Here is a 13,103-nt window from a genome sequence, read left to right as displayed (position 1 = left end):
GCTATGAGATCAGATATTTCTGAAAATGAGACAAATGCACTACAGAGCTGTAAAGCCATTTAATAGCTAGGAATGTATTTTATACGAACCCTTCCAGATTTACACTGAAGTGAAACCCTACAGAGAAAATGATAGGTAAAAAAATAATTTGAAACCCCCATAGTCTGTTTTCAATTAGCAGAGGACACTTTCCGTGGAAATGGATAGAGCAAACTGAAGACTTCAACAGTGACTTGTCTGCAGTAGAAACTCTTAGGGGTAGAAACTAAGTAATGCCAATGCTGTTTTAAAATAGTTCCCACAGATTTAAATTTCTAAAGATGGAATTAAAGATTTCAACTGTAAAGAAAAAAAATGTTATATACACTTCTATAGATCCACAAAATATGACTACCACTAACCCACTTTGCTATTATTTGGAAAGATATTTCAGGGCCCACTGTCATGCTGAGACACATAACAACCAGTAGAGGGGGCTGATAAGCCACAACTACCATAGAACTTCAGCATTACAACCAACAGAGTTACAGACTGACCGGTCAACCACGCACCTCATTTGGGGTGGGGGGGAGGGAGGGAAGAAAAGCAAATATAGCTTTTTGCTGTTAATGAATTGCTAGCACAGAGAGGGGCTTTTAAAAAAGCCCCAACAAACCACAAGTATCATTCTTGTTTAGAATAATTGGGGCTAAATTCTGACACCCTTACTTGAAGCCCTGACTTTTGCACAGCAGCTACTCCACACACAGTCCTATTAGATTTCAGAGTCAACTTGTGGACTCTTTGCAGAGTAAGGTACTGCATAAAGGGTCACAGAATCTGGCCATTGGCAAATTTTACAAACAGAGTTGAACTAAGTCTTGCTCAAGAACCGCTCATATAACTAAAATTCAGTTGATTGTTGAAACTCAGAAGCCTTGGTATGCAAAGTTTTTGTGACTACACAGCTAAAATTCCATGATATTGTTACTATTTCCTGATTGGATGACCTAACTTTTATAAATTATTATAAATTACTTCTGCTTCTACAAATTTTGTTTCTGGATTAAAGGAATCTCTGCTGTGAGCTTGAAATGTGCTATTTGGGAACAATTATATGAGTAGACAAATATTTGCAACAACGAACAACAAAGAGGAACAGGCCAAATCAAAACTCTGGTTTTAATCTGAGAAACTGTTTAAACAGGATTTTTTTTAATTACAGGTAAAACAAGTTTTGAAAAGTCTCAGCAAACCACCAACATTTCCATAAAATTGGTTTTTTCATAATACTGGGCTTTAACTAGTCATCCAGTTGGTGATTCTAAGTAGCAAGTTCAGTATCTGGCAAAGAAAGTATAGGCGTCAGCAATACAAACTTTCCCTGATCTGCTCTGTGATCTAGAAACATCACATTGGTAGGAAAGGGAGAGCAGTTTGGTTTTTCCTTGCCAGTCCGTTCTTTGCCCTCTGAGCTGCTAACAAGGAAGCCCATTGTGCTAGAGGTTGGAGTGAGGTGATCACTGTTCCATTAGTGAGTGAGATTAATTTCAAATAGGCCAGTCAGTCAGTCATCAGATAATAATTCAGTCAATTAACCTGTTCGGCTTGGATTAGAACCAACAACTTGTAACTCCCTGTTGAATGCAGCTTAGTTTTAAAAGTGATTTCAGTCTACATTATTTTTTGCGGATGCTTTCTTCTGACACTTGGCATAAAATTTTGCAAACCTAGATGCTCCATTTTAATTCTCTTCTGGCTGCTTTTGCCACATCTGTATTTGTTTTGTGTGTTCTCTTGGCTGGAACTGGAAAAAGATATAGCAACGCTAGCCAGGAGATTTAACTTTTATTTGTAGTGTTTTCTTGGCTCTCTCAACAAGTTCAGTGCTGCTGTCACTTCTTGACATTTTAAAGAGACTCTTATTGGCTTCCTGGGTCAGTTTCATCTTCAATCTGTCCTAATAGAAAAAAGTATGCAGACAGCCACAGAATTTCCACCACAAGGGAAGGACTTGGCCTGCCAAAAGGGAGAGCAGAAGCTATCATGCTTCATCATTTTAAAGTAACAAAAATAAAGTGGCTCTTTTTCCCCCTTCAACCTGTGTCCAGCAATTCGGTTTCATCTGAACTGGCTTAGACAAGTTCTAAAGATTTTCCACTGGAACTGTAACTTGATCTTTTAATTGTTGTGCAGAGCCTACATGAAGGGTTGCTGAAGCCAGTGTTCACATATTGCTAGAGGTCCCCTGGAGATAATAAAGCATGTGTGCTATGGACCAGGGAAGCAAGCAAGCAAGCATGCATACTTGTGGCTGGATGTCCCGCTTTCTGAGGTGCCCCCTACTAATCTGACTATGTACCAGAAGAATTTCTCCAATGGGTATTAAATTAATGGTCCCCAAAATTAATGCTCTAAGCAGGAAACTATGCAGTTATAACTGTGCCTGGGTGTAGCAGAGAGACTTGCTTACGATTACATAGCCAGCAAGAAAATGTTTCCATGTCTTCATTTGCTTGATGGATGATAGGTCACTCGGGCCAAGAACCATAAGTAAATTGTCTCCCCTCCCACACACATTTTGCAAGAGTGAAAAAAATGGAACCGTGCACATCAGTGCACCTAAGCCAGCATGGGCCACTGGGATGTGCTGGTAAAGCCAGGCACTGTCCTGACACAACCTATGTCAGCGTGGTGACTGAACAGCAGCCAGCTGAATCAAACAGAGCAGATTACAGCCACCCAAGTCACTGCACTTAGGAGTTGACCAGAACGTCACTCCAGAAAGCTGGCTTTCCCCTTTGTCCCCTCCCACCATCACGTTCCGGAAGTGCTTGGCAAATCTGGGGCAGTGCAGGGCTGAATTTCCAGAAAGGAGAGGGAAAAGGAGGTATTGCCGCCCAAATAAACTTCCTTTCTTGTAGCTGTGATGGGGCACCATGGCAGCTACCACTGTTCTTCTGTAATGTCTGCTTCCATGTGTGCTTTCAGACTAAGACCTTCAGGGTAGGCTCCACTAACATATGCCAAAGCTCCCTCCATCACAGCCTGTAAGAAGCTAACCTCTTGAGTAAGGAGTTCACGCGTAAAGGCCACGCCCCATTCCGGGCACACACTTGCCATGTTTGGTAATGTCTGTATCAGTGCTTTTAAGCCTCTAAACCCTTTGAGATGGGAACCCATTCTAAGTCTGGCACTGATGTTCCATTGTACAGCTTTGTGTACACATACAGTGCTACGTAAAGTAACTAAAGAGACAGGTCTCTCAACTTTAGAGCCCCCTTGTCTCCAAAGTACCCACAGGATGGCTGACCTTCAGGGAATGCTGCCATGCCTAGGTTTTCATGCAGGCATTTTTGAGCAGGGGGCAGCCCAAGGAGTATTGATGTTTAGTTTTTGGTTGTTGCTAATTTAATTGAGACTGTTTTGTTAAAATAACTGCCAAACGTGCTTGAGTAAATGTAAACAGGTGCCTATTTTGCATCTTTTGCTATAAAAATAAATAGACAACAAACATAGCATTGGACCTATGAAGTCAGAGAGAGAGAGAGAGAGAGGCAGACAGACACAAAAACACACCTTGTGGGTAAGGATCCTTTGAGGCCCTGACTCAGCAAAACATTTAAGCTCCTGGGCCTAGATCCTCAAAGAAATGTAGATGCCTACCTCCCACATCCTTAACTTCGACTGAAAACAAGAGGGACCTAAGCATGTGCCTTAGCACTTTGCTGAAGGGAGGCCTAAGGGTCTAACCAAACTGAAATATCAAGGGGGAGGGTTAAAAGTAAACTGTAAATTAAGAAACAGCAATTTGATACCTGGTCTTGTTATTGGGCGAGATCAGATCACCCCAGTAAAACTCATCTCTCTGATTATTTTCATGAGTCCAATGCATGCAGCCAAAACGGGGTCACACCGCACAATCCCACCAACAGGATACAATAATGCTTTGCTCTTAGTGCATGAAGTCTCCAGCCACAGAGCTCAGCCTCACAGTATCCCTATGAGGTAGGGACGTATCACCCCTGGGAACCTGGAGCACAAGAGGGTGAAAGTGACTTGTTCATGAAAGCCAATTCTTTTTTCCCTAAACACATTTTATCTTTACATGTTCCACCCTGACATCTCTCATCAAAATAATTTCAACACAAATAAATCAAAATTTGCTTTAATATGCATATATATAGATATATATAGATATATAGACACGCAGCAATTCATCCTTGATACAGAGAACAACAAACAGAAGATCCGTGGCACACTTCTTTGGAGAAATCTTTCACATACTTTTTCTCTTAACAGATCAACTAAGTTTTTTTTCCACAGATCTGGTTTTAGTCTCTTTAAAGGATTGTACAAGGCAGCTAAATCTTATTCACAGAAGCCCCAGAATGCAGTTTCATTGCTGGAAGTAGTTAAAATACATCAATTCCCCCTTCTGGTTTTCTTTACACATCCTCCCATAAGAGGCTTCATCTCGCAAGGTGCCGAAAACCCTCAACTCCCAGTGAAGCCGACAGGAGTTGAAGGAGCTCAGCACCTTTCAGAATTGGGCTCCAAGACCATAGCTGTACCCCATTACACGTGAAGAACTGCTGATGAGAAGAGATGGTTAAGGACGATTCAACATGGTTATTTTTAAGACCAGTGTTCCCCATTCATAAACAAGACAATTTACTTTTAAAAACTAAACACGTGCGCTCACACTCGCACAAAACCAGACTGGGGTGATACCAACACTTGATTTACCCACTAAAACAATGGGGGAGAGGGAGGAGCCCCCTTGCTTGAGCACATCCAAAACACAATCACACAGCAACAATCTGGAAAGAAAAAGACTGTGTACTTGTCAACTGACCCGATGTACAGTAGTTTTTTATCAATATGCCATGATTCATTCTCCGCCTGGACCGTTGGCAACATTAATACTGCCTGTGCTATCGTCCTGTAACAAAAATCACTTAAATAAAGAAAACCACTATTCTTAAGACCTTCACCCCACTGCCTTCATTCTGAAAATTACATTTCATTGCTATAGCTTGGCTGCTGAGCATCAAGCTTTCTGAAAGAAAACTAGACTGTTCTCTATGTAATTCAAAATAGCTAGAAAAACTATTGAAAAGCTCAGTTCAGGGAGTTTACTGTGATTTCTGTGGCAAGCAAAAGGTTTACAAACTTGATCATCATCTTAGAAATACTTTTTGATTATGATAGACCGTGCATGGAATCTAAACATTGACAAGAACCAGACATTGCTCCGGTGGACAGACATGCACCTTCAATTTACAAACCAATAAATTTATAAAGAGACATCAGGCGGGTTGCCTTTTCATTTTTGTTTGCTTATTTAACAAGGTCAAACAACATTGCTGCTCTGTTCTGAGATGAAATACTGGCCCCAAAGAAAAAGTCAACCTTTGCTTTACTAAGTGGGAGAGGGAAAATAACCTGGTACTTTAACAAGACAGATCCATGCAAAACAGGTGGCATTGTGGTACAGTTAGTATTCACACAGTTCGTAGCTTCAGAAAAGCAGATAAAAACAAATTCAGAAATGCTGTTGCTGGCCCAGGACTCCTGTTGATTTGTGGTGGTGACGGTGGTTACTAAAAGTGCAATGGATACAAAGCAAAGGTTGCCAAAAAGATAATGTAGTGTTTAGAGAAAGGTATGGGGCTCAGAGATTGCATTCAAACTTATTGCAGCTGTTTGGCTTCACAGCCAAAAAGTATTATTGGCCTCCAAAAAGGGAATGGGACAAGCAGAGTCAAAGAAGAGAAAAATACAAGTCTTTAAGATGAAGCAAATGCAAAATAGATTATACACCATTTCATAATTAGGTTTGGTCAATAAAAGGTCAATAAATACATCAAAGAACAAACATTTCTTTAAAATACCTTCATAATACATTACCAGGGAAACCCACCCTCATGAAAAGTCAGGCCAATTTGATTGGACCCACACTCTCTCTGCAAATAGACTTCTCTGCACTGTACATATTTATAGGCTTTGTCCAGTCTACACGTTTCATCTTTTGTTTTCAGTTTAGTACGATAATACTAAAGTGCAGGGGAGTTCTGGCACTACCATTTTATCCTCCGCTCTGTTTAGTGTAAGACTTCAAACTGGCGAGGGAAATAGAAATGGAGAACCTGGGAATAAGAAATCTCACCACAAGTTAATGAAATAGCATAGCATCCAATTCTCAGTTGGTGTAAATAGGTTCATTGATTTAATGGAGCTGTGCCTATGTACACCTGCGGAGGATCTGGTCCATTCAGTGGAAGGTTGTTTCTCAGAGACTGGTACCTAGTGCTGCCTTTCATGTTCCCATTTCTGGAGTATAAAAGGCTACAGGGAATCATAGTGATGAGCAAAAATTTGTTGTGCAAAGAATCAAAATTTCCCCACATTCATATTCAATATTTTTTGGGGGAAAATCCTTGTAACAAAAATGTACAAGTGACTTCTCTTGCTTTTTACTTAAAGTCTCAAAATGGCTGTTTCCTACCTCATTTACTATAGTGATTTCAAAGTTGATCTGTACCCTTCTTAATCTTATACATTTCCTTTCCTTCACCCCTCCGTCCGCACCTTTTTTGCTTTTCTCCAGTGGAGTTTGATCAATACTTTGGAAAACAATTCACTTTATGAAACAGGGAGTTGGAGTGGGGCCTTTTTTTGGAGGTCATTTGGATAACCAGGTTCTAAACCATCCATTTCATTTGGTTTAAGTGTCTCCAGGAAGGACAGATAAGAACATAGCTATTGCTGAAACAGCATCCTAGCCCCTCACCTAAATCAAACCAAACCTACACCATACATCCTAGGAGTGCCAAAACCAAAAGCAATTTTTCACAGGGTCTTTTCTTCGACTACAGAAGTCTAAATCAATCTTTGGGCCCAATTTTAATGCCATACTGCCTGAAACATTAGCTTCAATGAATTCACTCCCAATTACTAACATGAATGAGTGTAGAATCAGGCTCATTGTGCCTGTGTTGTGATGAAAGCAGCATAAGCTGAAATTTTAGCTTTATGGTCCTTTTTTGTCTTCCTACTTCAATATAAGTCTTGCCTTTGGGATTTTAAATGTGCAGTGAAAAAATGCATTTGCTTAAAAAAATCCTTTATATTTCTATATACAGTATTTGTAACAGCAACAGATCTCATGAATATTAAACGGGGTTCAGCAGCCACTACATATTACAAACTACATAAAAAAAGGGTTCACCATTAGGAACTATTCTCTTAGGTGCAATGCATATTGCAAAAATGACCTGAATTATATCACAATATTGCATACAGATATGCAAAAATCATCCTTCCAAGGAAAAATTACATTCTCAACACAAAACAGAGAGGAAAACAAAACCCAACACAAACAAGCATACTGCCACTCAAAAGAAACAAACTCTCTTTCTCACTGATTCTGGAGATAAAAGAAATTGAAAATGGAGGAAGCACTCAGAGTGAGTGATGAGAATCACAACTTTGGGCATTAGGAGACCAAATCTGAGGTGGTCAGAACTCTCCTCCCCACAGTGTTTTATAAATATATTACTACATTACAGTGTGGGTGAGGATTACAGTGTCCTTTACTCACTGAGTGAGCACTGCTTTCTCCCATATCACGCCTTGAAACCTGTTCATGGCATGTGCATAGCACACCACAACCACAAATCTGGTCTTCCATTATTGCTCTCTTAACTAGTTTGTTAGACTATTTTGAAAAAGGCCCATAGCTTTGCCTCTGACAAACCATTCACAAACCAGCCAATATTGGACATTAAAGACCAGACTGCTCAGAGATCTCATGAAATATCCTGCATCTATTGCATTAGGACGCAGGGCTGATGTCTGCATGTTGTAATGCTCCCGTCTCACAGAACCTTTGGATTTCAACCACCTGTTCTTTATCCAACAGGAAAGGGCAATAAGTGTTAGATACAGGAGAACTTCAAACAGCATCTTCAAGTACAGCAAATTACGCTTAAATAAAAATAATTTAGAGACAAAACACTGCCATGCAGAGTGAGAAGGCAGCTAGCGACTACCTCTACGACAGGCTGAGAACTTGCGGACTCTCACAGCAACTCAATGAACAGGTTACTTCATTTAATATTTATTTTATTTCCCCACTTGAATGAATCAATCAGTCTGGAAATTCCATCACACACAGGGCAGAAAAGGTTATTTACAAGATGGAGACACACCCCAAAATAAATTTAAATGTACAGATTTATACCTGGAACCAAGGACGGGGGAAGGGATGGGGACAAGAACAAAAACAGACAGACAAACAAAGGACTTTGCCTTTTTAAACAATATTGCAGTCAAACTCTGACTCTGTTACAGAAGAGCTCCATGTCTCCAGTGTGAATGGGGCTTTCGATCTATTAAATAATGGCATCTTAGATATAGAATATTTGACAATTTAAATACATTAATTACTTCTCAATAAATATTGCATGGGAAGGCTACTGCCTTGCGACTGCCGCCCCCTTCACTCCTCACAGGACTCAATCTTATCTTCACTTTTTCTTTTTGCAATGGCAAATACTATTTCATTTTTTTCTTGCTCCTCCCTAAGAGCCTGGCCCAGGGCCAACTGAAGTCAATGGCCATCTTTCCCGCTACTTAAATGGGCCTCAAACCTGGCTCTAGGCTGAAGACAGGTAGCAATTCTTCCTAATTAATAATATCTATAGAGTCCCTTCAAAGGGGAAAAATAGAATATAGCTTCCCGATTTGTAGTTTGCTATAGTTGCTCCCTCCTGTCTACTCTCCATTTATGGAGCCTGTATTGACTATGGGCCTGATCTTACTCCCTCTGAAATAAATGGGAGGTTTGCTGCCAGGTTCACTGGGAGCAGGACTGGGCCCTACATATCAAATTTTACAAGAGGGTTTGGATCCTACATTATTTCTGATCATAAACTATCCTGTAAGGCAGCAGCTGTCAGCAGTGCCTCTGCATTAAGTGGATCTTCTCTTGACAAGGCCTTTGCCCTTCTACTCTCTTTAGCTCACTTTCTTGTAGGAATAGCACGGTCCAACTATTAAAAGTGTTCACAGTGGGCTTAGGCAGGTCCCATGGAATCTGGGGTCCATGCTCAGAGGGCTTCCAGGTGGAGCAGTAAGTCAGAAGCAAAAGAACAAGCCTCAGCACAATGCACAACCGAAGTCCTGCTTCCAGTTGGGCTGGGCTATCTTGTTTAGGAGGGAGAGTCTGTGTTGGGATGGAAGTGGCTGGATGGAAGGAAGAGGCTGTCTGAAGGGTGGAGAGGGGGCTGCAGGAGGGATGTCACACTGAATCTCGGTCTTCATTTATCCTTAAATCTATCCCTAAGCATCTCCTCTGGCTCCTGCAGAGTCCCATACTGATTCCTAAGTCAGGGTGGTAATAACCCTTCCTTTCCCCTCCTCCTCACCTGTGACATTAAGGCAAGCTGCACTGAAAGACAAAAAGAAGAGGAGGATTTCAATCCATCAGTCTGGAACTCCAGCTTGTTCGTTATACTTGTATCAGAACGCAGGCTCCGAAGCGTGCAGAAGGGCCTGACTTTTCTATGCCCTTCCCAGGCTTCCTGAGAACAAAATTTATGTTCATGAACACCTTGGACTGTGTGTTTTTATTTGGATCAGTTATTCCTTCCAAAAGGAATGTGCATGTGTATGTATTTTATTATATATAGACTGGGAGAGAAATACGGAACTTGCTCCCAATTAGGTTAGAAGGGCTTATCCCTGAAATGAACTACGGCTTTAACCAAGTGGTAAGACACGAGGAGGTTTCTGAAGGTTCCGTGCAGCCACAGGAGACGAGAGAACGGAATGTTCTTGTGCTTATTTCTCTCTTAATACAAGAGGTGGGGACTCGTTTTCTCATAAGGCTCTCCAAAGAGTCAGGCTTCCCTTCCGCTAGCTACACGGGAGCTTTCTTGGGCCTCACGTTGCAAGGGACTGTCCCAGTCTTATATGGGTCAGGAACATGGCTTTAAAAAGGAACAGCTTTTTGAAATTCAGACCTCTTGCTTATAATTTATTGAACCCTAAAACCCTCAACAGGCACCTCGGAAAAGGAGTATTGCTTCATTACAGCACATGTATAGATCTGTTTCTATACGGATACATGGTATGTGCAAATGCTTCCTTTTACAATGGGGAAAAGAGGCTAATTCATTGCAAAGGTTCTCCTTTCTGTAAAATCAATATGCACAATTCATTTGGGCATCAACATTCCCAGCAGTCTAGCGTAAGTCGAGTGCTGGTAGAGAGGACCGGAGAGCTAAGGCACACTGTTAGATATGAGGATGGCAGAAAGCTTTACACAATAGGAATTCTTTGCCATCTGACTGGATATAAAAATATTGTGAATGTAGTCTTCAGTGTTACTGTCATCTGCATAACTGTATCTTTAAAAACACAACTTATGGTAAAGAAGAGCTGCTTGCAAATCTAACAAGAATATCTGAATATTCTCATTTGTGTTCCTCTGAAGACAGATTTTGAGCTGCTGGGCAAAACCTATAGCTTTGCCATGAAATGGGAGTATCTCCCATATGAGGGTTACAAGACTTCAGTGCCAAGCCTGCTCTCAGATACTCATACATTGTGTGTGAATATCCAAGGACAAAATCTGACCCTTCTTTTCCAGGTATAGTGAAAGCAGATACCTCCTTATGCAGAAGCAATTCCTCCTGATTTAAAGATCTGCAACTCAGCATAATATTCACACAATCACAATGAACCATTCTGACTGTCCCTTACCTTCCCTCCCCTTCATACTGAATCAGCAACAATCTGAGAGGATGCACAGTGACAACTCCCTGCCTTCCTTTCAGAGGAAAACAGCACAATCCTTACGTGCTCCTTACCTTCCCCACCCAACTGTGTTTGACGTACGGGGCCCAAACTAAGAAATACCACAACTGAAAGAGTTTGAGAGTTAATGGTTTGCATTGTGTGTGTGTGTGTGTGTGTGTGTGTGTGTGTGTGTGTGTGTGTAGAACGGAGAAAAAAATATCAAAGCAATGGTGATCTACTAAGTGAACTTGCAATGCTAAGCAGTGGTTGCAATCAGTTCCAAGAGTATCAGAAGAACAGTTGCTATATAAATGCAGTAGGGGATGGTTAGGAAGTGGGCAAGGCAGATTGCTTTGCTGTTTCTAGCTTAACATAATGCTGTTTGGTTCCATTCAGGTCTTGTCCTCCCCCTGACATCCCAACTCCAAGGAATAAGAATATACATCATGGATTGCAGCTGTGGTATGCAAAAACACTTCTCTGAACTTTCCGATGGACATGTGACTGCTGTGGTTTTTGAGATGTTGCATAATAACTTTTGGAGGTGGACTTCCTTCTTGTCGGCACTTCTTCACATGTTATTTTTGCTGGTTATTCATTTATAGAAATGTTTATAGACCACCAACACACTGAACCTTTCAGACAGTACATTGCACTTTGTCCTTTTAAAGACAGGCATCATCAACCATGAGGCCTCCCTTCATCTCTTCAAGGTGGCCAAGTGCCACCCTAGAAACATAGTTTAAAAGTTCTCCAGTGTAGTCAGATCCCTTCCATCTTGCTTTATTTTCCCTTCCAGGCGCTTTGTATCCAATGATTCAGCCAGACAGACTGCTTCTGAGGCTTCCAAAGTGCAAAAGAGTTCAAGGTATTAACCACCTTGAGCACCAGTTAAGGCGTATTTGTTTCCAGCCTCAGCCACTGTAAACCCTGCCTAGTGTAGTGTACCAGTTCAGTCATACTACTGTTCAGTGCCAGAGTGCACACCGCTGTACTGAGTTCGGCAAAGAATTCTAGAAAGATAGGAGGGAAAAAGAAAAGTGATTAGTCAGTTTTTACACAGGAGACACATCTGAAGGGAAAAGAAATGCAACAAGAGAAATAACAGGAAATATTTTATAATAAGAAAGTAACATGATTAAACATAAAAAGAACAGGAGTACATGTGGCACCTTAGAGACTAACAAATTTATTAGAGCATGAGCTTTCGTGGGCTACAGCCCACTTGACTGGATGCATAGAATGGAACATATAGGAAGACAATACACATACAGAGAAGGTGGAAGTTGCTTGTGCAACTTAAATCTGCTCCCTTGTACGTATGCATTATGATACTGTCTTTCAGTTACATAATCACGTTATATTTTGCATAGGACTCCTGCCTTATTCAGTAAATGGGAAGTTATTCAGTATTTCCTTGTACCCTCTGTGTGCAATGTGAGGCCTCAGGCCTCATTTACCAGATATCATCCAAACTCTGCACTGAATAAAAAATTAATTTCTTCATAGCATTTCTATGGTGTTTTCGGTTTACTATCGGATTGCTTTATAAATATTATCAATGTATGTTTCCACACCCTCTGAAGTGAGGTGGTATTATCCCCATTTTACACATGGAGAACTGAGGCATACAGACTAAGGCCAAAATTGCAAAAAGTGTCCTCTAATTTTGGGTCCAACTTGATATGCCTCGGGCTCAGGTTTTCCGAGCACTTAGCATTTTTATACACCTTAAGTTCAAAGCACCGCTCTCATTGATTTAAACTGCAACCATGAGTGCTCGGCACTTCTGAAAATCTGGCCCCAGGTCTCTCACGCTGGACATCCAGAAAATGAGGAACACACAATGAGTGACCTATGAAAAGTTTGGTTTAAGTGATTCGACCAGCATCACCTAGGAACTCTGTGTCAGAGGCAAGGATAGAATCCAATTCTCCAGGGCAGCATTCAAATGCCCTAACCATTAAACCATCCTTTGTCCTTGTGCCTCATCTCCTGCCTTCTTCACCATACAGATAAAAAGCTTCATTCACTACAGAACCCTGATTCGTTTCCTGCGTACTGTCCATTCTGTGCACTAAATGAGGCCAGGGTCCTGTGAGATAATAGTATGGTATTACATAATTAAAGGCTATTGCAATGTATATGCACAAGGGACCTAAATTATGGTTGCAATTTAAAATAAAAAATTTTTTTAATGAAAAAAATTCCAGCATGTGGAACCATGTTGACCCCCAATAAACATCATCAACAGGGTTCAGACCTTTACATGCATAGCACGGACCTCTATTTGAGTTAACAGAATAACTGGTAGC

At 41.0% G+C, this 13,103-nt stretch overlaps 1 protein-coding gene across 6 annotated transcripts in view; it reads right to left on the bottom strand.

Moving 5' to 3' along the window:
• Positions 1-4,131: 4,131 nt before the first annotated feature.
• The window catches only part of AFF1 (ALF transcription elongation factor 1), a 166,229-nt gene continuing 157,257 nt past the window's right edge, over positions 4,132-13,103 (bottom strand). For all 6 annotated transcript variants that reach the window (XM_077814998.1, XM_077814999.1, XM_077815000.1 and 3 more), the window contains one exon: positions 4,132-11,801. In XM_077814998.1, coding sequence (XP_077671124.1) covers positions 11,680-11,801 — 122 coding nt within the window. In that variant the 3' untranslated portion in view covers positions 4,132-11,679. The remainder of the gene's footprint in view (positions 11,802-13,103) is intronic.

This window comes from Eretmochelys imbricata, chromosome 4 (genome assembly GCF_965152235.1).
Source record: "Eretmochelys imbricata isolate rEreImb1 chromosome 4, rEreImb1.hap1, whole genome shotgun sequence".
NCBI lineage: Eukaryota > Metazoa > Chordata > Testudines > Cheloniidae > Eretmochelys > Eretmochelys imbricata.
Note: the sequence above shows the minus strand (reverse complement) of the source record. Positions and strands in the feature narration are given on the sequence as shown.